This window comes from Parasteatoda tepidariorum, chromosome 8 (assembly GCF_982258835.1).
Source record: "Parasteatoda tepidariorum strain Cologne lab strain chromosome 8, Ptep-v5.0, whole genome shotgun sequence".
Taxonomy (NCBI): domain Eukaryota; kingdom Metazoa; phylum Arthropoda; class Arachnida; order Araneae; family Theridiidae; genus Parasteatoda; species Parasteatoda tepidariorum.
Window position 1 is genome coordinate 98,902,608 of NC_141762.1, and position 26,986 is coordinate 98,929,593.

Sequence of the window (26,986 nt, forward strand, 5' to 3'; positions counted from 1 at the left end):
AAATATGAAGTTCAAAGAAAGACGTTTGTTTGAAAATAATTATATTTAACTTATTTATGAATTATGTTGCAAGAGTTTTGACATGAAAATTTCTCAAGCATTGGGAAATTAATGGAAAACAACAAACGTGATTGTCTGAAATAAACATTGTTTAGCTAAACAAATATAATAATATGAGCAAATAAATAAAGGAAACAAATAGTAGTATGCTTTAACTATTAATTTTAAAATTTCGCACTATTTTATGTACTTTACTTTTGTTATTGGGAGCTTTTTCATATTTTTAATACTAAAATATTAAATACTGATTAGCATTGGGAGAAATGTGCAATGAAATTAAAAATTATAAGTACACAGCATGAAATACATGTTATATTGATTCGGTGTTTAAGAAATAGTTTAATTCCAGTTAACTATTTTTCGAATGCACTATTTTCTGATTTTTATATCAGTGCGGAAAAATCTAGAAATAAATATGGTTGTGGTGTAGTACCTAACTACACCATAAACATAGTTCTGCATATAGCATCTATTTCATTGATTAGAACTAACAAGCACTAAACAAAAAATTTAAGAGAATTTCTATTCATAAATTAAATGTGAAATTTATGAAATATATATTTATAAATTCTTTAAATTTATATTTGAAATGATTTATAAAAATCTCTTTAAAACAATTTTTTTTTTAGATATACACAAAAGTTTTTGTGTAGCTTGATTTTGAAATTTTTATAAGATATGTAGTTTCACTTTACAATAGAAGAATTTTTTGTGTATTTTCGATATTGAATGATATAATATATTGCTTACATTTTATCATTATTATTAAATCTTTTTTACTGACGCTCTTAAATCTATAACATTTTGCAATTTCATGAAAAAAAATTATTTAACAGAATTAGCAGAATTAGATGTCACATATCCTACACACGCAGTATTGAAAAATAAGTTATTTAACTATAGTCAGTTGGATTGCGGGAATATATATATATATAGCTTGTTACCTTGAATGACCGAAATCATAGGAATGTCGACTTTCACTGGTGAATGTCAACAATCACATAGTCGCTTTAATCAATGTCCAAATACTTATTATACCGATTTAATATTAATTTAATCGTTGATATTATTACATTTATTCGATATTTTAATATCTGCTGAGGGTTGATTAGGAGAAGCATCAAAGTTCGGAATACCGAATAAATGAATACTTGGCAGTGGTACTTAATTAGGCCTAGTATATATTTCGTACATTTACTAAAGCGACTATGTGATTTTCAACATCCATTCACAGCATATATATATATATATATATATATATATATATATATATATATATATATATATATATATATATATTGAGAGAGAGAGTTTTTTTTTATTTACAATTCAATTTAAATACACTAAACTTTTTAGCTTTAGCAATAAGGATAAATATTAATTTTATTAATTTTATAACAATGAACGCCCAATATCAGATTTCTCTAAGATGTCAATATTTGTACCCTTCTCATAAACAATTATCTAATTTAGTTTCTTTTAGTTAATTTAGATTTTTTTAGTTAATGCAGTTTTTTTCCTGCTTAATGTAGTTTTTTTGGTAAATTTAGTTTTTTTTATTGTTAATAATCTTCTTAAAAAGTAAATAGTTTAATGTAAATGTTAAAATTTCCTATTTTTATCGAAGACACATTCTAGTATGGATGAAAAATAAATTGTAAAATGAGTGAATGAATTCACAAATGAATCGAGTTATTAACAATATTTATTTTTCTTTTCAGGGCAGTGGAAGACCACATTCAGGAGGTAAATCAATTCCTGCAAACTTTTTTAATTGTATTCATAGATTATTCGAAAATTATTCGATTCAATTATTCGAAAATATTTCCAAAAATTATGTGACAATTTATTTAAAAAATGTGTAGAATACGAATAATCTAAAAAACTACTAAAACAGAGAAGAAACAACTGAATTTAAGAAGAAAAAAAAGATTTTTTAATTACAAATAACCAAGATTTTTTTAAAAAGTTAACATCCATATTAAATGAAGTTAGTATGGAAGTTTTTTAAACTTTTCTATGTTTCATATTATAATCGTCGTTGAACAGTCGACCCAATTCTTGGGTTTACGACTACCAATGTTCAACTCCGTAGGCTTTTGAACCTAATCCTGAAGACAAGTGAACTCCAGGATCAAGTACTGGGAGAAATTTAGATACGTGGAGGACTTTTTGATGGAAATAACCCGCTTTTGCGTTACATTTAGAGGAAGACCACGATAACTTCCCTCTGTTAGTCTAACGGCAAAGGGACTCATACCAATGATCCTTCTACCACTGAGGATATTTCACGTTAGCATTGTGGTTTGTACAAGCCAGATGTGAAGTTCGTATCGACCAGCCATCACTGTGATTCGAACCCGGTTCACTTCATTTGAAGGCGAACGCTCTATCCCCTGAACCATCACTGCTCTATTCAAGTATATAAAAAAACTTTTAAAACAGATATTTGGATTTCTTTTATATTTAAAAACGTTCTGTTTTGTTGTTATTTCAGATCATCATCATGAGGTCGGCATGTCCGAGTGTGATGCTCTTGTCCGTGGTCAAGAGGGATGGATATTTACTCCAAATTATCCTTCAGATTATGACAATCACAGGACGTGCGACTATGTGGTACAGAGACTGACACCGGACACATGTAAAGTGGAGATGACCCTCAATGACTTCGATCTGGAGGAGAGTGACCACTGCCTGTCTGACTATTTGGACCTGAGGGACGGACAGCAAGGAGTACTTTGTGGTACTCTGGCATCCGGAACAAAAAGTAAGTTAAAAGTTATGCCATTTTTAAAGGACTGCTTAATTGTAAGAATACTTTTTATAATATTAACAATACTAGACACTATTAGCTCTTAACATAAAACATTTTTTTCCAAATAGTAAAAAGGAAAAAAAAAAAGACTAGAAACAGTGCACTGTCGGAGACATAAATTATTGCACATACAACGATGCAAATGCACCAAACTTCACTCTTGTGAATAAAACCTAAAACGATCCATACAAGCAAAACCTCGCATTAGCAATATTATGCAACATTATTACATCACGGATCATTAAAAACATGATAGTATGCATATCAATTATAAAATTTAAATGAAATTAAATATAATTTAGAATTTTTTTTGATAAATAATTATAATAAAATAAATTATTAGTTTTAACAAAATTTTGTATAATGAATATAAAAATAATAATTTTAATTTTTAAAAATTCTTTGAATGATAATCTTTAATATTAATATAATAATAATTATAATCTTTAATAACAAGAAAATGTTTAAAAAAAACATTATAACTCATTATTTTTAATACACATTATATTAAATAATTTAATTGCATACTTTTACAATATCTAATTTTTAATAAGAAGCTTTACTTTAATAAGAAGCTTAGGTCAACACTTCAACATTTTATTTAAAAGTTCTAACATTGTCAAACATTTTATTTAAAAGTTAATAAATTTATTCCTTCTTCATTACAACAAGAATTGCCTAATTGTAATAATTGTGTTTTTGCAGAGCAACTTCAATTTCGGTCAGGACAATACACGATGACTTTAAGGTTTAAAACAGACAAGGAAACAACTCGTAAAGGATTCATGATACAGTTAAAGCAGATTCCAAGTTCGTGCGGCGCTTCTACAATCCCAAGTAAGAATTAATTTCTGCGTGTATATATATATATATATATATATATATATATATATATATATATATATATATATATATATATATATATATATATATACCTTATATATACCTTTCACCGGTGAATGGTAACAATCACATAGTCGCTTTGATGAATGTCCGAATTATTTGTTATTTTCGATTTGATATTAATTTATTCATTGATATTATATTAATTCGATGTTGTAATATCTGCTAAAGATAGATTATGAGAAACGTCAGTGTTAGAAGTACCGGTTAAATGCATACTGGGCTGCGGCACTTGACCTTGAAAGAACATTGATGTACTACAGCATACCGAACAAATTTTAGTATTCTATCAGAACAAAATTATAAAATGTATCCAGCAATTTTATCCAATCTTTGAATTATATTAAATGTTTCAGGAAATGCTTGAAATCAGTTCAAAATTTGAAATATACCCTACAAATATATCATCTTGTAATTATAAAATATGTCCTTTTTAACGAAATCCCACAGCTTATAATCAATGCAAAATTATAAGATCTATCCAACGAGTACATAATCTTGGAATTATAAAATATTTTCAGCAATTTCTTGAGGAAATCTAAATGCGTGTAATCAGTAGGAAATTATAAAATCTCCAATTTTTCAGGAAATCCAAATGCATGCAATCAGTACAAAATTATAAAATCTCCAATTATTTTTGTAAGACATCCAAAATTGCTTTCACTCAATGCAAAATTATAAAGTCTCCAGTTATTCTTGTAAGATATCCAAAAGTGCTTGCAATCAGTACAAAATTATCAAATCTCCAATTATTTTTTTTCAGGAAATCCAAATGCTTGCAATCAGTACATCGACACATTCACCAGCAGCCTCACTTCTCCGGGATATCCTCGAGGATATCCTTCCAACCTCCGATGTGCCTTCACCATCAGGAGAGCCGATTCCAGAATCTGCAAAATACTCTTGGAAATTCGATTGTTAGACTTTGGTCGACACACTGGGGGACCTTGCAGAGGAGACTACTTGGAATTTCCTGATTTGTCTAGGATATGCGTGGGATATCCGTCCAGGAGTAAGTGAAAATTCTCTCAGTGACTAATTTCTTAAAAGTTCCAGAAAAGTTCGTCAGCTCTTTTGACCAAACTGTTGGGACTATATTTCCCATGTTGGGACCAGGAACTGAAATCCATCGAAAAAAAAATGTATGTTTCATGTATCCAAATTCAAATAAATTACGCTTATGTGTCTGATTTTATATCTTAAAATATCGTCACCCTGCACCGATAAGTTTGTATATTTGAGGCCACCCTTTGAAATCATTAAAAAGTCCTCTTACGTGAAGGTTCAATCACTGAATCAAAAGATTGTTTAGCTTGTTCTGTTTTCCCCCCCTTTTTTTTGTAATTCTATAGAGGACATTTTGGGAGATTCATCCACTTTTAGATGAACCTGGATTTCAGCCCCCACCTCTCTAAGTGACTGAATCTTTGATGGGTGAGATAATGATAAGGGGAGTTAAGGAGGGCTGGTGCAACACCCCTTCGTTTTGGGTTACGAAGGGGTGTTGCACGCCAGCAATTAAGTGTGAGGTTGAACTAAAGAGTCTTACTTGCTGATAAAATTTTTTTTTAAATGTCTTGTCAGGTAATCGAAATTACTATCTCAGGTAAGCGAAGAATCACTTTAATGAACTAGTTTTACGATCCAACAGAAACAGAAAATAGCATCCAAACAGAAATCGGAACCATTCTGCTACATTTTTGACAGAGTATTAAAAAAATGGTCTTGTTTGGCGATGATCTCGTGAAGGCAATACAGAATTATGCCGACACAATATAGATACGTTCCCTAGATACGTTCAAGACGATCACTCAAAGACTAATAACAGAGCCTTCAATATTCGGTAGGTAAGGGGGGGGGGAGTAGGAAATTCGCCTAAGTGGAAAAAATGGATAAATATACCAATTAATCTTTATAAGGATTTAATTTATTTTTCAAGAGTTTTACCGAGACGAGTTTTCATTTAAAAAGATATATTCCCTTTAATTAAGCAGTTTTCTGGTTGTTACATGCATTTTCAAATTAATGCAAAAAATAAAATACTACTAATAATAAATAAACAAAATATGTTCTTCTATCAAAAACCTTAAGTATATCAAAAACAAAATTTCCATTCCTAAGTTTTCCACGTGTAGTAATTAACTTACTTAAGTATTGGTAGATGAATAAAGATACCTTATTAGCAGGAATTATTGACTTTTTATGTATTTTGTTGCAGAAATTGTGGATTTCCTGAGAGGGAGTGATCTTTTGACATTCAACTTCATCAGTGACGGTTATGGATCGGGAAAAGGTTTTGACATAGAAATTCTACAGGTTCCGGACTCATGTTCTTCTACTCCACCCCCTCAAAGACCTCCCGTAACAGGTATTATGCGCGGTGTTCTCTTGGAACCTCCCTTTATGTTGCTTTATTAGAGTCCACGAATTGGGACAAAAACTATTCACAAACGCCTGTTTAACAATAAGACAGTTCAAATTTATTTTGATAATTTGGTGTGGTTGAATTAGGATAATTTTGGAATGGTAGTTCAGAGACTTTTAATTACGGCGAATGAATATTTTATATATATGAATATTTTATTTATATGAATATTTTATAAAAAAAAAGTTGCGAAACTAGTCGGATACTTTAATAAGAAATCACACTGGTGTAAAAAATTAGGATAATTTGCAGACTGGGTCGATTATCTCTAGAACTACTGGACCGATTTCAATGAAATTCGATGTGTACACACATTAATATAGTAGACCAATTAATCGTTCAGCAACTGTAATACACGCGCATGATCATACTTAACACTCGTTGCAGTCGGAAGGTATGAAATCGCCACAAGAAATGATAAACTGCCTTATTGCAAGTATGAAACCAAGCTGCAAGGCCTGTATAGGGGACCATACCCCCTATTAACCCTTTGTCTATTCTGCAACCTCTGTTTCATACCTTGCATCTCCAACAAGTGTTAAGCACGATCTGCGTATATTGTATTAGAATTGATGAATGGTTATTTGTTTTGTATTGTCTCAATGTACGTACATATCAAATTTCATTGAAATCGGTCCAGTAGTTCAAGAGATAATCGACCCAGTCTCTTCATTTTTTACACCAGTGTTTATATATATTAGAGATAAGATGGGCTTAGCTCGAACACGAGATTGTGTCTGACAAGGGCTTTTCAGCTGACCCCTCTATGTGGTTGTTTGGCTCATTAAGTGAAGTCCTCTATGTTTTTGGCTCATAAAAATAGGCTTTTATAAAATTTCAGAACATTATCAAACTAAGCAAAGAAAACAAAAAAACCCTCTCAGATTCAGTTAAGAATTAAAAAAAAAGAAGGTTTAAGAACTTTCATGTGTAGGCAATTAAAAATATTACATCTATAAAAATTCTGATAATTAGGAATATTACCTGTAACTGCACTTTTTTTTTCTCGTCGCAAATTTTACTTTGGGTCGTCGTAAATTACTATAATTTGACATTTTCGTAATTATTATTATATGGCATCAAATTTTGGATTCGTGCTGACCAAATTTAAATTCTATCTATTTCATATTCCGATGAAATCTAAGCATGTAAAAGTGAGATCAAATCCATATCTAATATGATCTAATAATTGTAATTGATGTTGTTATTGACAACAACTGATATAATACATGAAAACAGCTACCTGCTTCCAATTTATTTGGCGCTTTTGGTGAATCTGCCCCGAGTTTTTATTTAGATGCAGTGCATTTATCTCTTAGGTCCTGGTGAGCAGTGCGACCAGGAGGTGACATCAGTCACTGGTCATTTCACATCCCCGAGGTTCCCAAATTCTTACGGTTCCAGTGAGAGGTGCAGGTACACCCTTAGGAAAGTGGATCCCTCTGTGTGCAGCGTTGAACTCGACTTCAGGAGGTTCGAACTGGAATACAGCGGTCCTCGGTGCAGTAAAGACTACCTCACACTTCCCAGTCTGAATCGATTGTGTGGAAGCATCACTGGAAAACGTGAGTCCATTCATTTAAAAGTTTCTTATTTCATTAAAGGTTTCTAGAAATACCCTATTATTTTTCTTTTTTAGAATTGATGGAAATGCCGAAAGATAGTGATTACGTCAATCTGTATTTTGTGAGTGACAGTTATGGGCAAGGATTGGGATTTGACATCCACGTGACGCAGCTATTTAATACTTGTGAAGGACCCGGATTTCAAGGTAATTTTTTGTATTATATCCTATAGAGGTTGTTACGCAAAATTCACGCTTAACACGTTGAATGCCGCGCTAATTTTACATGCATACCTGCCAACTTTCACTCTTTCTGAGAATGAATTTTTCAAGTGGTAATAAAACAATTGCCGAAAAACAACCTTACTCAAAAACATGTTTATATTTTGACTAGATTAAAATTCGCTATCGTTCAGATTAGTATGCTTTTATATATTTGTTGCAATTATTTAAACGTAGGGGTGGTCAAATTCATTTATAATTATTATTATAATTCAAAACTTTTAATGACATGACATGAGTTTCGGTACCACTTTAAATACAAAATTAAAATCTTCCGGAAAAACCGAAAGAGTTGGCAGGTGTGTACATGGATTGCCCGTCTGGCATACAACGGTAAATAACTACAAACTAAATTAGCAAAGATTAGTCAGATTTTGCTAGTTTTTTTAAAGGCGTGACACATCTGGAAAAAAAAATGGTGAATTATACAAGCCTACGAATTGTTTAGAAATAATGGTGGATAAAAATCTACAAAATTGTTGAACCAAGAATCACAATTAATAAACTACCTCTCGAAAATATTTATTCGCTGCCAGGAGTAAGTTGGCATCTCTGTGTATATAAATAAAACTATTTTTGTGCGTTCTATATTGCATTAATTTCTCCAAACCAGTTTAGTAAAATAATAATGATAAAAAAATTAAAAATTTACTCGAATTATGTGTTTCTAATAATCTTGGCTTCGCCGGTCACCGGTGACCCCCATAGCATTCAACGTGTTAATATTTCATTGCTCATCCTTATCAAAAAGGAAAACAAAGTATGCACATTAGAGATCGCAAACTAATATTTAGCCCAGGAAAAAAAAGCTATTGTAATCTGATGCAGGCTTTATTGTAATAATTTTAGAAACTGATGAAAACTATCGATGACGGTAGATATTATAAACATCAAAACAGATTAAATTGGTGACTTAATTAGTTAAATCGTCCTTAAGCTTACCTCCGTTTTCTATTTCATTCAAATTTCCTCACTTTTTCCCGTATCATCATTTGCTATATTTTTTTTTTACATAACCTTTGTTGAACAGCCGACCCAATTTTTGGGTTTACGATTACGAATAACTAGATTAATTCCGACTCAACCCTCCAGGGGGTCAACCAGGGACATACCGAAGCGCACGCTTAAATATTAACACAAAGGAGGTGTGGTTTGGCGACGAAAAGATGACAACACAGCAATGTCACAGGGCAAAGGTGACCAACACACAGTAATTTGGCCTCTGGGACCCAACAAGATGGATGCACGAGTCTAGGTGCCGCGAGTTACGACTACTCTCTAGCCTTGTAATTTTAATCCAATCTAGAAGACAAGGGAACTTTTGGATCTAGTATTGGGAGGAAATTTCCCTTCGTGGAGGACTTTTTGATGGAACTAGCCCGCATTTGCGTCGAATGGAGAGAAAAACTGGCAGCAAGGAGACTCTACCCATGATCCGTCTACCACTGGGGATATCTCCACGTCAGCACTGTGGTCAGTGCAAGACGGATGTGAAATTCACATCGACGAGCCATCGCTGAGATTGGAACCCGGTTCACCTCATTTGAAGGCGAACGCCCTATCTCCTGAGACATTGCGGCTCTCATTTGTTAGATTTCGTAAACATTAATTTGCATCCCCAAATGTGTATACTTTTTGTTCTAATTTCTTATTTAACTGGTCTCTGCGAAACCCTGCCCAAGTCTAAAGTCTTGATGGTTCCATCAAAACATTTTGATGGTTTATGTTAGTTACAGTGCGATTTATGATGGACCATATTTGATGGTCACCATCATCCAGTACTTTTCCTTATACTTTCACGGTTTTTGATGTGCGAACAAACTTCCATCATTTCGTGACGAAAAATGTTACTTTAATACTATGATGGTTAACCATCAAGAGAAGTTTTATTTTCATGGACCAACCATCCGTGATGGTCCATGATGACTCCAACTACACATTTCCATGATGGTTTGAGGGGGGTTCTTGTTAGTTCTCAGGAATATACCGCGTCAAAACAATTTGGTTTCTATACGTTGGACCATCATAAATCAGTCTGAATTCCTATATTGGAACGATGGTTGTTCATGATCGCTCCAACATTTGATTTCTAAGAAACTATGATGAGAATTTCTGATGGTTTAACACGAAAAAACTAACAAAACAAGTTGCTATTTTTATGTTGGACCATCATACATCAATCCGAATTCCAATATTGGGGTGATGGTTTCTTATGTTAGTTACCATCACGAATATAATGATTCATGACGGAGCTATTGATTTTTTTCATCAAGATTATGTTGGCCCATCAATGGAAAAACCATCAAAAATTTTGACTTGGGATGTATACGTATTACCAATTTTGTGATGATGTTTGACTCTTTTTCTGACACAGGTCCGTGCGATCAAGAGGTGGGGACGTACACAGGAAGATTCACATCCCCCGGATATCCTTCCCCCTATCCAAATAACCAGAGATGTTCTTTCAACATCCACAGAGCAGATCCAACTGTTTGTTCGGTAGAGCTCACTTTCCAGACATTCGATGTAGAGTTCTCTAGTAATCAGTGCTCCAAGGATTTCCTCATGATGCCCGATCGCACACGCTTATGCGGCACAACATCTGGGACTCGTAAGTTAAAATAACACTTTAATATCCTCTGTTATTCGTAAAAGTATACCCAATTTCAAAATTGAATAATTGAAGTCAAATAATCCGTATGTTATCAGTGAAAGTCTTCTTACGCAGTTGTTATAATAAACATATGGGACTCGTAAGTTAAAATAACACTTCAATATCATCCGATGTTATCCGCATAAGTATACCCAATTTCAAAATCGAATAATTAAAGTTAAATAATTAGAATGTTATCAGTGAAAGTCTTCTTACGCAGTTGTTATAAGCATCTGGGACTCGTAAGTTAAAATAACACTTTAATACCGTCCGATGTTACAGCATCGCCCGCAAAAGTAAACCCAATTTCAAAATTGAATAGTTGAAGTCAAATAATCCGTATGTTATCAGTGAAAGTCTTCTTACGCAGTTGTTATAAATATCAGGAACTCGTAAATTAAAATGACACTTTAATATCCTCTGTTATCCGCAAAAGTATACCCGACTTCAAAATTGAATAGTTAAAATTAAATAATTAGTATGTTATCAGTGAAAGTCTTATAAACATATGGGACTCGTAAGTTAAAATAACACTTCAATATCATCCGATGTTATCCGCAAAAGTATACCCAATTTCAAAATCGAATAATTAAAGTTAAATAATTAAAGTTAAATAATTAGAATGTTATCAGTGAAAGTCTTCTTACGCAGTTGTTATAAGCATCTGGGACTCGTAAGTTAAAATAACACTTTAATACCACCGATGTTACAGCATCGCCCGTAAAAGTAAACCCAATTTCAAAGTTGAATAGTTAAAGTCAAATAATCAGTATGTTATCAGTGAAAGTCTTCTTACGCAGTTGTTATAAATATCAGGAACTCGTAAGTTAAAATGACACTTTAATATCCTCTGTTATCCGCAAAAGTATACCCGACTTCAAAATTGAATAATTAAAATTAAATAATTAGTATGTTATCAGTGAAAGTCTTCTTAGGCAGTTGTTATAAACATATGGGACTCGTAAGTTAAAATAACACTTCAATATCATCCGATGTTATCCGCAAAAGTATACCCAATTTCAAAATCGAATAATTAAAGTTAAATAATTAGAATGTTATCAGTGAAAGTCTTCTCACGCAGTTGTTATAAGCATCTGGGACTCGTAAGTTAAAATAACACTTTAATACCGTCCGATGTAACAGCATCGCCCGCAAAAGTAAACCCAATTTCAAAATTGAATAGTTAAAGTTAAATAATCAGTATGTTATCAGTGAAAGTCTTCTTACGCAGTTGTTATAAACTTCCGGGACTCGTAAGTTGAAGTAACAATTTATTATTCTCCGATGTGTGCTGCAGCGTCAACCACAAAAGTATATCAATTTTGACCCTCCCCTTTTTCGTCTCCACCTACTCTCAGTTGTATAGGAATGTACTACGATATTTTCCCCTTTCTTAATATTTTTTTGTACTTGCTTGTTAAAAATTGTTTTTTAAAATCCCTCAACGATTTCTTTTAGAACAATGTTTAATGTAGTTTTCAGTGCCATATAGTTTCCTAACTTGAAAGATTTTAATCTATTTGAAAATCAAGACAGAAACTAACGTACTTCCTTCTTCTATATATATATATATATATATATATATATATATATATATATATATATATATATATATATATATATATATATATATATATATACACATAATTAATTAAAAATTAAAAATAATAAATTAAAAAAAGCAAGTAAAATTTCAAAATTTCAATGCATTGCGTTAAAAATTTCGTCAAATTCAATAAGCACTTCGTTTTAACTCAGATTAAAGGTCACGTGATTAATTTTTCCAGAAGATAAACGTGTAATAATGGTTGGAGCTGAAGATTTTTTTTCCGTCATACTCGCCAGGCATTTTTCCATATATCTTTGCGATTTTACAAGTTAACGATTTGAAACAAGGATGTGGAAAGATTACAGACTCCGCGCAGCAAAACAAATAAAGACTCCAAAACTAAAGCGGATGAGTTTTAACAAAAAATTTCCTTTTTTAAAAAAGGTAGAGAAACTGCAGACTTTTCAGAATCATTTTATTATGGGAAGGGAAGAAAAAAATTAACAATAAAAATATTTCTGTAGCTCATTTTTAAGAATTGTAGCGTTCGAAAAATAATGAGTAATCCAAATCTGATTTTCGGTAGCAGTGACTTTTAAAAGTAGCCCAATCTGGCAACAATAGATGAAAGTATGCGAAGTGTTGTCATAGGTAGAGAGTTCTTCTCTATGCCACCTGTAACCCATTTCTGCTGCTAATCCAGTTTAATAGCAGAATTCAATGATTTTATATACTTTAACTGACTTAGTCTAGTTAATACGGTAACATGTGTATAGATATATTGTGTGCCCAACTTTGACTGAAAATTATATGGTTTTTCTCCAGGGACCATCAAGTTCCCCGCTGGTAGTGACATACTCGCCCTGAATTTCTTCAGTGACGCATTCAGAAATGGTCGTGGATTCGACATAGAGGTCACCCAGAGGAGAAACACATGTAGAATTCCAGCATCTGGTATGTGATTTTCATCTTTTCCAATAGAACACAACAATTTAGTTTGTTTAATATAGTTACAATAATAGTGTTAGTTTAATATAGTGTTGTAATATAGTTATAATATAACACAATATAGTTTGTCTACGGTAAGAACTCCCTCCACCACAAAGTCTGAGGCCTTCTGCTGCTATGGAAACGAGACTAGCTATTTTCAAGAAGGGTAACTTCTATTCACTCAAGGGCTAACACAATAGGCAGGAGAAAAAGATTCCCTTTCTCTCGCACCAGAGTCAAAATTTGTCCTAAACAGTGACCCCACACCCTTACTTGAAATAGTTATACCTTGTAACCATAGTCATCACCACGGGATCAGACGAATGGCTGGGGGAGTTCCTACTTTTGACGATCTATAATGATGTCAAAGAGGCCAATCTTATGCCACTTGTCGATACTGACAAGCCTATTTTAATGCAAATGGAAGCTCTCCTTGTTTTCTAGTGAAGCTATCAATGGCCAATAATTCGACTTCTGTCACACGCATTCGTCACAGTCCGTTTTACAGGGAGGACACATTTACACACCATCCAGCCGTAGATCGTAATTTTGACTTGAAACAGAACACGATTAATTTCAGTTACAGTATCTCCATGAGCTATTAACTTGTTACGGGAACTTGGAGGTCTTTGTGACAGATTTAACTTGCACCAGTCCCCATTTTGTATACCCTGCAGTCTTTGGTCGGTGGGGATAGAACTCACGACCCCTTGCACACGGGCAAAACGCCTACCAACCAGGCTATACCAGCCCAAAAGAGGCCTATCTACGAAGAATTATATATTTGTTTTTAATTATTACTACGGAATATTGTCAGTCTTCTAAATTATTAGGCCCATTAACAACTCTAGCAATTATAATTTATCACCAGTTTGACTATGTAAAAAAAAGCTTTAAAGTTTTGAGTTTTGCCATTTTTTTAAAAAAAAACATCACACAGCAAATACTATGTTTACAAAAACAGCTTAAAATCTTGCAGCTTAAATATTGAAAAAAAATTCTACTAAATAATTTCATGATAAGTAAAAATGTATAAGTTCGCAAAAAACGGACCATCTAGAATAACTTTAAAAAAAATCAACAGACAGAACATTAAAAAATTTATGCTCATTATGCAGCTCTAGGGCCCCGTAAATAAAGTACTTACCTATCAATTTGACAAACGTCTTGTAAACCACCTCTGTTATGAGCAATATAGTAGTAATATTTTATTTCCTTCCCACTAAAGCTGCCCAATGGGCTATTGGCGACGGTCAATGAAACACCGAGGGTGATCCAAAGAAAAGGCGTCCCAATTTCAATCCTCTGCTAAGTGGATATTACTGTGATTTGTTTTGCCTAGTTCTTCCATTTGACTAAAGTTTTAAAGCTTTTTCTTTGTATTGAGCACACGAACCTGCAGCATTAGGAATAAGATGTCAATGTAATCAAATCTTAATGGTCAGGGAGGCCGAGTATTTAAGTTGACTTCCTGTGTCAGGCAAGGTGGCGGGTTTTCAACCGAAAGTTAATGATTAACAACAGCGCATATAGCTAGAGAATAACAGGCTAGTTATCAATCGCAATGAATGTCAAAATCATAAGCAGTAACACAGAAATGTATGTGCTATAGTGAGGAAAGTAGTTCAAAAACTTATAGTCCCGCAGTGGACTGATCGTTATGACACGGTTCCCAGCAGATCACCGATGTCAAGTATCACTGACTGCGGTCAGTGTGCGTGTGGGTTACCATTTTGATCAGCCTGCGTAGGGACCGAGGGTATGCGGTATTGGTCCTCGTTAAACTGTTCTACCGTAAAGAGCTCGACTTCGCGTGCAGGTCGTCGGGCTACCGAAGCGGGGGTGCCATCCCCTCCGCAGAGGATCAAAATTGTAATGGCATGTCTTCGGATCATCCTCAGGGATGTTTCCCAGACCGTCGCCAATAGCCCATTGTGAAGCTCTAGTGCGACGTAAATGAACAACAACAACAAAAACTTATAAGAGAGAAGCTAAAAAGCGTTTAATAATAATACTAAATCTGGTCTTATCTAGGACCATATTTTATAATTTAATAACTGTCATTGAACAGCCGACCCATTTTTGGGCTCACAACTGCTATTGTTCAACTCCGTAGCTTTGCAATTTTAAACTTAATCCAGAAAACAACGGAGCTCCTCGATCAAGTATTGGGAGAAATTTGCCTTCAAGGAGGAATTTTTGATAGAATTATACCGCATTTAAAGTACATGGATCAGATGGCACTTTCTATAAAGGATCATCATGTTCAGAAAGTACATGGAGTGAAAAACCACGAAAAGCTCCCATGGTTAGCCTGATTACAAAGGGACTCTAACTCATGATCCATCTACCAATGAGGATATTTTTTACGCCAGTACTGTGGTTGGTGCAAGCCGGGTGTGGAATTGGTAGCGAACAGCCATCGCTGAGATTCGAACCTGGGTCACCTAATAGGAAGGCGAACGCTCTATCTTCTGAGCATCCACGGCTCTTACTTAGGACCATAATTATGAAGAGTGTAGAAACGTTTGTTTATTTATTTTATAGGTAAGCATATATTTTCTTGTGTGCTCAATTAAGACAGATAGCACATTACAGAGAAACACAGCACGAAAAAACATCCAAAGTGACGGCAGGATTCGAACCCGATACTAGCATATTCGCTTGTGTGATAAATTACATAAGTACGGCTTGTAAGCCTTTGTCATCTAGAAAAAACAGATATTATTTATTGTTTATTGAGGCAGATAGGTACTTTGATTTCATCACACTAGAGCTACACCTCTATTGTGGAAGGTTTGGGAAACACGATGGGCTATTGGCGACGGTCTGGGAAACACCCCTGAGGATGATCCGAAGACATGCCATCGCAATTTTGATCCTCTGCAGAGAGAATGACTCATCCGCTTTGGCAGCCCGACGACCTGCGAGTGAAGTCGAGCACTTGACGGCAGAACAGTTTAACGAGGACCAATACCGCATACCTTCGGTCCCTACGCAGGTTGATCCAAGTGGTCACCCACCCGTTTACGCACGGCAGCCAGTGATGCTTGACTTCGGTGTTCTACTAAGAACCGTGTCTGTGGGACCAAGCACTTAAAGTGGGTTCTTTCTATGATATGTAAATTGTTTTGTTTTCATTCGAAAAAGACACACAAGCCTGTACATTTAGGAATAATATAGCCAAAGTGACCGAATTTTTCAACTCGTTGGATGTTTATTTTAGAGCCAGTATACTATTCGCTTACAAATGCTGATATTCTTTTTTGTTTACTTCGATGTCCCATAGTCACTTGCGATCTCACGTCCAACCAAGCACTTTAAGAATTTTACTACTTTGAAATACTTATGCATAACAATTTCATTGTAGAACTTTACAAAGAATATAGCTTCTACTACGACCGTTCCTAAGTTTAAAAATTTTAAAAGCTCAAGCGCTAATAGGTAACTAGCTGGAGACAAGGCTATCTGTAATTGTAGCAAATTCTTACTCCAAATTGTCTGAATTATGTCACAATGTCAAAAAAATTCTCAAAATTGAGCAAATATTTTTTATTTTAGATCATGTGACATAGTTAAAATACAGTCGGACTTCTATTTAACGAACTTCCATTTTACGAATTTCTCTATTTTGCGATTTTTTTTTTCGAAGAACCAAGAACATTTGGAAATTTCTTCGTAAAATAATTTCCAAATAGCGAAGTGAATTTTCTATTTAATGAACTTTTCTTTTAGATCTCTATTTCCCAAAATATTTCAGAACATTTCAAATTTTAACGCATTTTATGGAGGAAATTGATTTTTGATTTGATTTGGCCTTGAATTGATTTTTGCAGCCACCAATTCCTTTCCCTTTTTGTTTGCATTTCAAACAAATATCTCAGGCAAAACGGATATTATCAGTAGTAATTAAACTTAAGAACGCATGCGGTAATGTATGTTTAAAATTACATTTATAATAAATGCAGCAATAATTGTATACATAAATTTACCTTTTTTTTTTTAGTTGAGAATGTATGTAGCATGATAGTGTAACACTTGATAATGTTTTGCTCTATATTCTTGCTTTCCATGCAGATTACTTTGATGGTTAAAATTTATAAAATAAATAGTAGATACTAGTTTACGAGATGAAGGTGTATCAATTGCTATTTTAATTATGTCTAGTGTTTATGTATTTAAAACCTGTTTTGCGTTGTTCAAGTATTTCAAACGGTGATTTTCTATTTAGCAAATTTTCCATTTAACGACCTTATTATTGAGATTTAGCGACTTCGTTAAATAAAGATATCACCGTACTTCCCAAACAAATATAACTGAATTTGAAAACGCCATGTACTTATTACTGGGTATAGGCGAAGAACTTATTTTGAAACAGTAATCATACATTTTTGAATAAAATGCATTGTTTCAAAATGACCCATCATGTATAGGGGAGAGTAGGGTCAATTGTAACAGGGCACGATTGTAACAGAGCAAAAATTTCGAGTATCGGGTTCTAGATTTGGTTCCTAGGTGGCGCACAAGGTGTATTTAATGAATCTACATGTACACCCCTGCTGGCAACCATTTTTATGTACTTTTGAAAGAGTTACATCACAAAAGATATTTTCACGCCCCGAAAGTACTTTTTTTGGTATTAGAATATTATATTGTAACAAAGTAATTTTGTTTAAACAAATAAAAATTAGTAACCGAATATGTAAGTGGACACCTTAATTAACATTTCAATAAAAAAAAGATTAGTTTTGCTAATTAACTAGCATTGTTTCTAACAAATGAAGCTGAAATGGCGTCTTGGGGACAATTGTAACAATAAGTAAAGGGACGAATGTAACAGCTGAAAATAAATAATCTTATGTTTACAAACCATTACTTAACTCTTTAAGAACCACCAATAGTTTCCTATATCATTTATATTATGTTGCATATGCATTATTTCATTTGTCACCTTTCACAGCATAAATTAAAATTTTTAACCCCTTAAAATTAAAAGTTTAACCCTTTAGGTCTCTGCTCATTATTGTTTTTACTCCTAAAATATCACTACTATTTTGATCAATAAAAAATATATCACAACTATGATAATATGTATAATTAACTATGTTTTAGTTGAATTTATGAACTGTTACAATTGACCCCGTAAGTGGGGACAATTGTAACAAGTGCACGACTGTCAGAAATTGTTAATAACTAATATAATAACATTTAAAATAAGGTATTTATTTTTTTTCTAGTGGAGGATAGTCTACTTTACTCGTCTGTCAATTAATAATAATAATATATGGGATTTTTTGTTAGTTAAAAATAGTTAAGTAAAAAACGTTACAATTGACCCCACTCTCCCCTACTCATTTTGAGTAATTTGTTGTTTAAATGAGAGTAGGCATGGTCTCAAAAATGACACAATATGTATACTCATTTTGTATAATCATTTGTTGCTTAAATGAGAGTAGGCTTAGTCTCAAAATTGAGACATCATATTCTCATTTTTTATTCATTTGTTGTTTCTATGAGCATATTTAGATAAATAAATTTTTACAATTATTTAATAAAGGTCGTTGAAATTCTCAATTGTAAGGTGTACAAGTTATTATTTTATTTTGAGCTACAATTGAATATGAATGATATTTTACTTAATTTAAAATGACGAAATTTCCAATTTGAACAAAATCTTGCAAATAATTTTGGAGAAATATAAGTTTCAAAACATGGTTGTTCGAATTTTTCCATCTCAATTCAGCAAATTTCGCTCAAATTTTGAATTTTGTCATTACAGAATCACATATTTTAACATTATAAAAATTTGTTTTTCGTACGTTTTACCATTCTTTATTAAATTAAACATTCATTAATTATATAAAATTTTAATGATCAAAAATTTTTTAACGCGAATTAATTCGAATAAATTAATTTTGTGTGTAAATTTCTTTCTATCGTATGAACGTTTTCAAGTTTCAGCGAACTAATCAAAATTTTTCGTGCTGAAGTTTCACGTCACGTTCACATCTGTTAAATATTGATAGTAATTTTTAATATACAGATTTTTTTTAATATTTTGGGTTAAAAAATATTAAATATTAGTTTGAATGATGTTCATTCATTTAGTAAAAAGATGCAAGGGTTATTTTTGCTCAATTTGTAGAGATAAACTCATAATTTCTAGGTATTATTCCTTTTAGTAGTGTGATCTCAAACTATGAATCAAAACATATATATAGTTGACAAAAGAAAGTATTAGCACACTACGCTTATTTGAAATTCTTACAGAACAAATCAACCAATCTAATCTGAAATATGATTTTATTTCCCTTAATCATAGTAAAAAGTAAAGTAAAAGGAAATAAAAAGTCCCCTTGCTTTAACAGTATTTCAGATAGAAAAATATTTTTTTACCAAAAAAGTATTAGGATACCTTGAGAAACAAATAATAATATTTTGCATTAATGGTGATTTGATTTTTAATGACTGCTTCTAATCTTCGTGGCATGGATTCCTCTAAAACTCTTTGGTTCAGCTGAATTTTAACTGTTTTCCAATAACCCGATGCATTTTTCCTATTACCTTTTCTCGAATGGAGCCTGGAATTTCACAATTCTGATGACTCATAATTATTGAATACAGAAATTAAAAATAACAATGAACATGACTCAAGTCCTAGAACAAGCTCGGAATCGGAAAACTCACCATAATTTTCACGAAAAATATGAGCTATGACCCATTGGCAAAATGAGTGTTGTTTCGGGTTTGATGGCTTGCCCACCTTATTTGGACGCCATCACACTTTTCAACTGTGATCAAGAGTAGTGGTAAACAGTGCACATACGTTGCTATGTTTGATAATTTTCTTAGAATTTTTTTTTCACTAGCAGACATTTTTAATGTATTGACATAATCATAATTTAAATTATTTTTTATATTCTTTTTATTATTAACTTATAATTACTGCCTTGACTGTGATTTTAATATAAATATGAATACTGATGAAGGAAGAGTATTTTGTGAGGTCTTGAAACACGTATATAGGCATGTTTTGAAAGAGAAAAAACATCAATGGAAACAGTTTTTGCAACCCATGATTTGAAATGTTATGGCTTTTATCGGAGTCAATCCAGAAAAGGAAAAAAGCATTTAACCCATGAGTAACCAGTGATTGTAACTTTTCACAACTTCGATCTCAACTATTTTTCAAAATTAACCCTGTTTTCAAAATGTTGTTGTCTTTTGCAGATTGTGGAGGAGAAATAACGAGTTCTGCCGGACGCATCACCAGTCCAGGATATCCCAGATATTACACTTCGGGATTGAGATGCCAGTACAAGATCAGGAGGTCGGAACCGAGTACTTGCACAGTTGAACTGGATTTCAGAGTCTTCGATGTGGCAGTCAGTCCCGGTTGCAGTGAAGATTATCTGGAGATGCCAGACAGGACAAGACTCTGTGGCAGCCAGTCATCGCCAAGTAAGTACCTTTTTATTAAATCTGAATATGGCTCGAAAACACTTTTATTTTCCTTCTTTTGTGTCCATAGACTTGTATCAATTGGTATCGTTTACTTGAATAGGTACATGTTGCTAACCGCTATGTATGTTACCGCTATATATGTTACCCATATATATGTTACCACTATATATGTTACCGATATATATGTTACTGCTATGTATGTTACCACCATTTTTTATTTTATTTTATAACCGTCATTGAAGAACTGACCCAATTTTTGGGTTTACGACTTCTAATGTTAAACTCCATAGATTTGTAATTTTTAACCCAATCCAGAAGACAAGGAAACTCCTGAATCAAATATTGAGAGAAATTTGCCTTCATGGCGGACTTTTTAATGGAACTAACCTTCATTTGCATTACATGGAGAGGAAGACCACGAGAACCTCCCACGGCTATCCTGATGGCAAGGGGACTTTAACCAATGATGTGTCTACCACTGAGAATATTTCACGTCAGCACTGTGGTCGGTGAGAATGCAGAATTCGTATCGACCGGCCATCGCCAGATTCGAACCCAGTTCGCCTCATTTTAAGGCGAAAGCTCTAACCCCTGAACCATCCCTGCTCTGTGATACCACTATATTTGTTACCGCTATACATGTTACCCATATATATGTTACCACTATATATGTTACCGATATATAGTTACCGCTATGTATGTTACAGCTATATGGTTACAGCTATGTATGTTACCGCTATATAGTTACAGCTATATATGTTACCGCTATATAGTTACCGCTATATATGTTACCGCTGATGTACCACAAACATGGTCTGCAAATAATCTAGATAATGTGTTTAAAGTGCATCGGTTTAAAGTGCAAAAAGCAGTTTCATTATCTATGTAATCTGTTTATTAGTCATTCGTTAAAGTGTCATCTTTGCTGAAACGCTTAAATCAACATAATACTATTTATTTAATTGACGATGTCTAAAGAATCAAGTTAACACAAACAATCAGCTTATAGAATCAATCAATGAAATAATTTATATTGCAAGGAATCAAACGGTTTACAGTTAAATGAGAATTATGGTAGATACATTAATTATAGTTATATGAAAATATTATTACAAGAAAATGAGACATACAAACTCAGAAACCATGAAAGTGCACTTTATCTAAGTAAAAAAGCGGTCATTCTTGATTTCGCACTTTAGCGGTACAAATCTGTTACTCTGCTGATTAGCGTGCACATTAACGACATTCCTTTTTTTAGCGGTACGATAAATCTAAATATTTTTTTTTTCTTTCCAGAAGCTTTAGATTATTCGGCCATCGGTAGTGACGTCATGACATTCACCTTTGTGACGGATTCCATTGGTGCCGGACGAGGCTTTGACATTGTTGTGAGACAGATTCCGAATTCCTGTAGCATATTACCGCCACCACGTAAGTATGATCTAGTGTTTTTTTTTTTAATGGCCGGGACTTTGATTTATTTCCCATCGGCCTCAGAGAAATGCCAGATTTGCTACAGTCCGTTCACCAGGAGTTGATACTTGGCTCCACCTCCTCTGTCAACGAGTTCAATTCCCCTCGGGAGTAAGACGAGAAACATCTCCGCGCTTAAAATCGCGACAACCCTTAATGTGCTCCAAACGCAAACAGTGAATTCTTTTTCGAACACTTACTTCGCTTTATCATCTACTATTATACCTTTCGTTACTCTAGCTAATTAAATATATTTTAAATTTAAAAACTGCTGTTTTCCCAGTAAATGTCTCAAAAAGGACAAACTATTAACCCAAAAGAGAGAAATAACATCAAATTTATGTAATATTTAATGTTAAAAAATACACATAAATATTGTGAAATAAATATTTTTGTCATACGATCGACAAATAGACCCTTGTTGAGGATTGTTCCCATCCTTCTCCCTAAAATAGCGAAATAGTATCGTCGGATACCACGTGATGAAGGCGGAGCCAAGTGCCAACTACTGGTGAACGAACTATACTCTCATATCGGTACACAGTGGGGCACCTGTGGCTAAACCACGGCGGTGGAGTATCGTCGCCCATGTCATACCACCACAAACCCGTTTATAAAGTGGGTCCCATTCACACAGAAGAAAGGACATAGAACACACACAGAGAGAGAAAGTTACATCAATTCCGACAGTGGTTTCCAACCTTCAGCAAATGGCCCCGTAGTCTAGTACAGTAACCACAAGGCCAGAAATCGGCGTATGATCTAGTGTAACATTCATAAATTACAGAATGTTTGAAAGGAACGATAACAAATTAGTAGGGATGCTTCATAAGGCAACTTTCGAAACAAGGTGAGAACTTAGCTGAGAAACACAACAATTCATATTTGTGTGTGTGAACGTGGAACACTCGATGATCCGCGTTCGGCTGATTAGTAGGCCACTTCTGATTAGTAGGCCATGGCCCTCCATCGGCTGTAGAGCAGATGAGTTTAGTTTTAGTTTTAAATAATAATAACGCATAATATACTTCAAGTTAAACTCGTTTCTGATCAAATGGAGCTCTAAGCTTGCAACAAAGCTTACTAATGATTGTTTTTTTTTATTTTAATTTAATAACAGTCGTTGAACAGCCAATCCAACGTTGGGTTTACGACTACTAATGTTCTACTCCGTTTCTTTGTAATTTTGAACCTAATTCAGAAAACAAGGGAACTCCTGGATCAAGTATTGGGAGAAATTCGCCTTCGTGGAGGACTTTTTGATAGAACTAAACCGCATTTGATTTACACGGTTGAAGAAAACCACAAAAACCTCCTATGGTTAGCCTGATTACAGGAGGACTCTAACCCATGATACATCTACCAATGAGGATATTTTAAGTAAACACTGTGGTCGGTGCAAGCCGGATGCTGAATTCGTATCCCAGCCATCTCTGGGATTCGATCCCGGTTCACCTCATTGGAAGGCGAGCACTCTATTCCCTGAGCCATCGCGGCTCACTACTAATCGTGTGATAAAAATTCATTTTCGATTATCTCTCTCGAACGAACTTATTACAATTTCGGAAGATTTCAAAGGTATAAAATTGGCTATCACTGCCTGAATTTCAGCACAAACAGAAGAGAGAGAAACTCTTAATATTTTCAACAATTATGTTTTCAGCTTCCTGCGATGTGACCGTAACGGAAGAAAGATCCATTATCCACAGTCCGGGCTATCCAGACGATTATCCAGGAGACGCCTTGTGTGTCTATACGGTCAAGAAGTTAGACAGTGGAGTGTGTCAAGCTCAAGTGGAGTTTTTGGACTTTGATCTAGAACCAGATTCTGACTGTTCTGCAGATTTCATTCAATTAGAGAAGAACGGGAACAGGTATTGCGGAGTGAGACCACCTCCACCCACAGGTACTATAAACACTCCCCAATGTACAATACTTTTACTAACAATTCGTTATTTACCAATATTCGTTCGTATTAACGAAAAAAATCCTTCAATAAAAGTTCTTTTTAACAGTCCTGACGTTCGAAGGTGAAATTCTAAGAATGGTATTCAGATCTGATTCTGTGAGTCATCGAAGAGGATTTGAAGCCAGAATTCGCCAACTTCGAAATTCCTGCTATAGACCCATAGGTGATTTTTTTTATTTACCCATCTATTGTTAAAACCTTATATGCTTGTAAAATCATATCTGTCCATCAATGTAAAAAGTTCTAATTATGCCTTATTGTTTTGTATATCAATATTGGCTTTGAAAACAACTAAGCGAGTAACATGAAAAAAAATTAAGTCAGTTTCTGCTTAGGTCAATAAAGAAAAAATTTGTTTTAGTTACTTTTTATTAAATAGATATGAATAAAAATAAAATAAAATAATGAATAAACTAATAATAACTAATACTAATAATAAATAAACTAATGAATAAAGATTATTTTATTAACGATTGAGGATTTGAACAAGATATAGGGAGAGTGTTAACTAATAGAAGGAATTGAAAAAGGAAGAAAGAAAAATTTTATAATTACTCAATGAAGATCAGGGGTCTGTTTAGAAGAAACTTGGGTCCGTTAACGGATCCTTCACAAAATATCTTTTCATAAAAACGGACCCTTCACAAAATATTTTAACTTAAAAACGGACCCTTCACAAAATGAATTTTCTTTTAATCGGACCCTTCACAAATTTTTTTATCTTCATTATTGTTTTGTTAATCAAATAAACACTTCCCAGGGCAGAAAACAAGAAAGAGGGATGTAAACGAATTATGTTTTGTCTTCGGCAGACGATTCTTCCATTATTCGTCCGAAATTAATATTCTGCGTTCAGCAGTATAGGCTAAATACCAAATATTTGTATGTTGCATCTCTAATTTAGAAGCAGCAATTGCTGTTTATTTTTGAAAATTTAATTTTTTTACTATAATTTTACAGTGCCGAGCATAATCTTGTATCTATTTACGATTTAAAAACTCCTTGAAAAAGTTTTTTGCAATAACCGGACCCTATTTGCACAAATTCATAAAAGCGGACCCTGGTTGAAAGGATGTTAGTAATTTTTTCACAATTTCACGAAAAACGGATCTTTCACAAAATGTCTGGACAGACCCCTGAAGATACAATTGAAGATGACTTTAATTTTAGGGAACGTAAACTTTTAGTTCTTATGCTGTCGTTAATGAGTTTTTTTAAATGGCATAGTTTGTACTTTAAGACTTTGAAGTCTCTTTAAGACATCTTGACTACCTTGGGACAAAAATAGGCTAGCAATTTTTCTTATTTTTGTAAATGAATGTATTAGTTTAACCATTGCGCAGTTAGTTTGTATTTATTAGAGCAACTATATGCAAACAGAGCTTCTCTGTATATCGTATAGTGATTGGAAATCTTTGTTTCAGGTCCAGCCAATCCGAAACAGTGCGGATCTTATTCGGAGGCAGTGAACTACATCCAGAGTGATAATTTCCCCCTCCTCTACCACGCGAACACTGACTGCGAGTACAAAATAGTGAGGTATAGTCCGGAGATCTGTCAGGTGGAATTGTACTTCTCACACTTTGACGTGGCCTCTGACAATTCAGCCAACTGCGACAGGGACTACCTGGAGATCAAGGGAGCCAGATACTGCGGCAAAAGAGATGGACAAAGAAGTAAAATTATTTCTTACATGATATATATATATATATATATATATATATATATATATATATATATATATATATATATATATATATATATATATATATATATATATATACAGTCAATTCGCTATAACTCGAATATTACTATAACTCGATTTTTTTATGAGGTCCCGACCCTTTTATCTTCAATTTCATGTTAATTATTCTCGACTACTCGAATTTTACTCCCTTTAACTCGAATTTTTTGGATCTTTTATAACAAGAAAAAAACCTAGGAGCTGATATCTTGCCCCTTCCTTTGCAACACACACACAATGTCTTCCGTACTCTTCATAGAGAAGCTAAAGCTGTCCCTCTTGAAGTATGTGAACAGTGGTTAAATGAAACGTTACCAAATTTACTTCAAGGATACAGTTAAAATGATGTTTTCAATATTGATGAAATAGATTTATTTTTTAAATGTCTTCCAAATAAGACTAGGATGTTTAAGGATAAAAACTGCTCAGGGGGTAAAATGAGCAAGGAACGTTTGACTGTCCTAGTTGGAGGAAATGTGTCTGGGACAGAGAAATTGTCCTTACTTGTTATCGAAAATACCGAAATACAAGAATGTAAAAACGTATCCTTTGGATTACAAGTCTAACAAAAAGTTTTGGATGACATCAGTTTTATTTGATGAATATGTAAGAAAATTGGATCGGAAATTCTTCGCTAAAACAAGAAAAGTGATACTCGTTATGGATAAATGCACAGCGCATAATGATCTACCTAATTTGAAAGCAATAAACTTGCAGTTTCTTCCCTCAAACACAACAGCAAAGTTGCAGCCGATGAACCAGGGTATCATAAAGTGCTTCAAACAGTCTTATCGTAAATGGCTTGTCAGAAAAATGACCTTAAATATTGTAAGCATTTAGAAGATTTGTAATTAATAAGCATTAATTAAATAATCCGACAATATTTTGTAAGTCCAAAACCGAAACTAACGGTAAGTCGAACTTCCGATATGTCGAAGTTTTTCGTCAGTCCTATCAGATTCGAGTTATCGCGAATTCACTGTATATAACTATATATATATATATATATATATATACACAGTCAAATCCCGTTATAGTGAACCTTCAAGGGACCGAAATTTCGGTTCACTATAACCGGGAGTTCACTATATCCGT

The 26,986-nt window shown here is 33.6% G+C and overlaps 1 protein-coding gene across 2 annotated transcripts in view; it reads left to right on the forward strand.

Annotated features, from left to right (window-relative positions):
* The window catches only part of LOC107450165 (cubilin), a 57,158-nt gene that overhangs the window by 24,169 nt on the left and 6,003 nt on the right, over positions 1–26,986 (forward strand). For both annotated transcript variants that reach the window (XM_087169492.1, XM_087169491.1), the window contains exons 2-15: positions 1,782–1,806; positions 2,558–2,827; positions 3,581–3,712; positions 4,542–4,790; positions 5,997–6,146; positions 7,523–7,768; positions 7,843–7,974; positions 10,424–10,660; positions 13,077–13,205; positions 20,472–20,702; positions 22,002–22,136; positions 23,842–24,084; positions 24,194–24,310; positions 25,572–25,823. In XM_087169492.1, coding sequence (XP_087025618.1) covers positions 2,578–2,827; positions 3,581–3,712; positions 4,542–4,790; positions 5,997–6,146; positions 7,523–7,768; positions 7,843–7,974; positions 10,424–10,660; positions 13,077–13,205; positions 20,472–20,702; positions 22,002–22,136; positions 23,842–24,084; positions 24,194–24,310; positions 25,572–25,823 — 2,503 coding nt within the window. In that variant the 5' untranslated portion in view covers positions 1,782–1,806; positions 2,558–2,577. The remainder of the gene's footprint in view (positions 1–1,781; positions 1,807–2,557; positions 2,828–3,580; positions 3,713–4,541; positions 4,791–5,996; positions 6,147–7,522; positions 7,769–7,842; positions 7,975–10,423; positions 10,661–13,076; positions 13,206–20,471; positions 20,703–22,001; positions 22,137–23,841; positions 24,085–24,193; positions 24,311–25,571; positions 25,824–26,986) is intronic.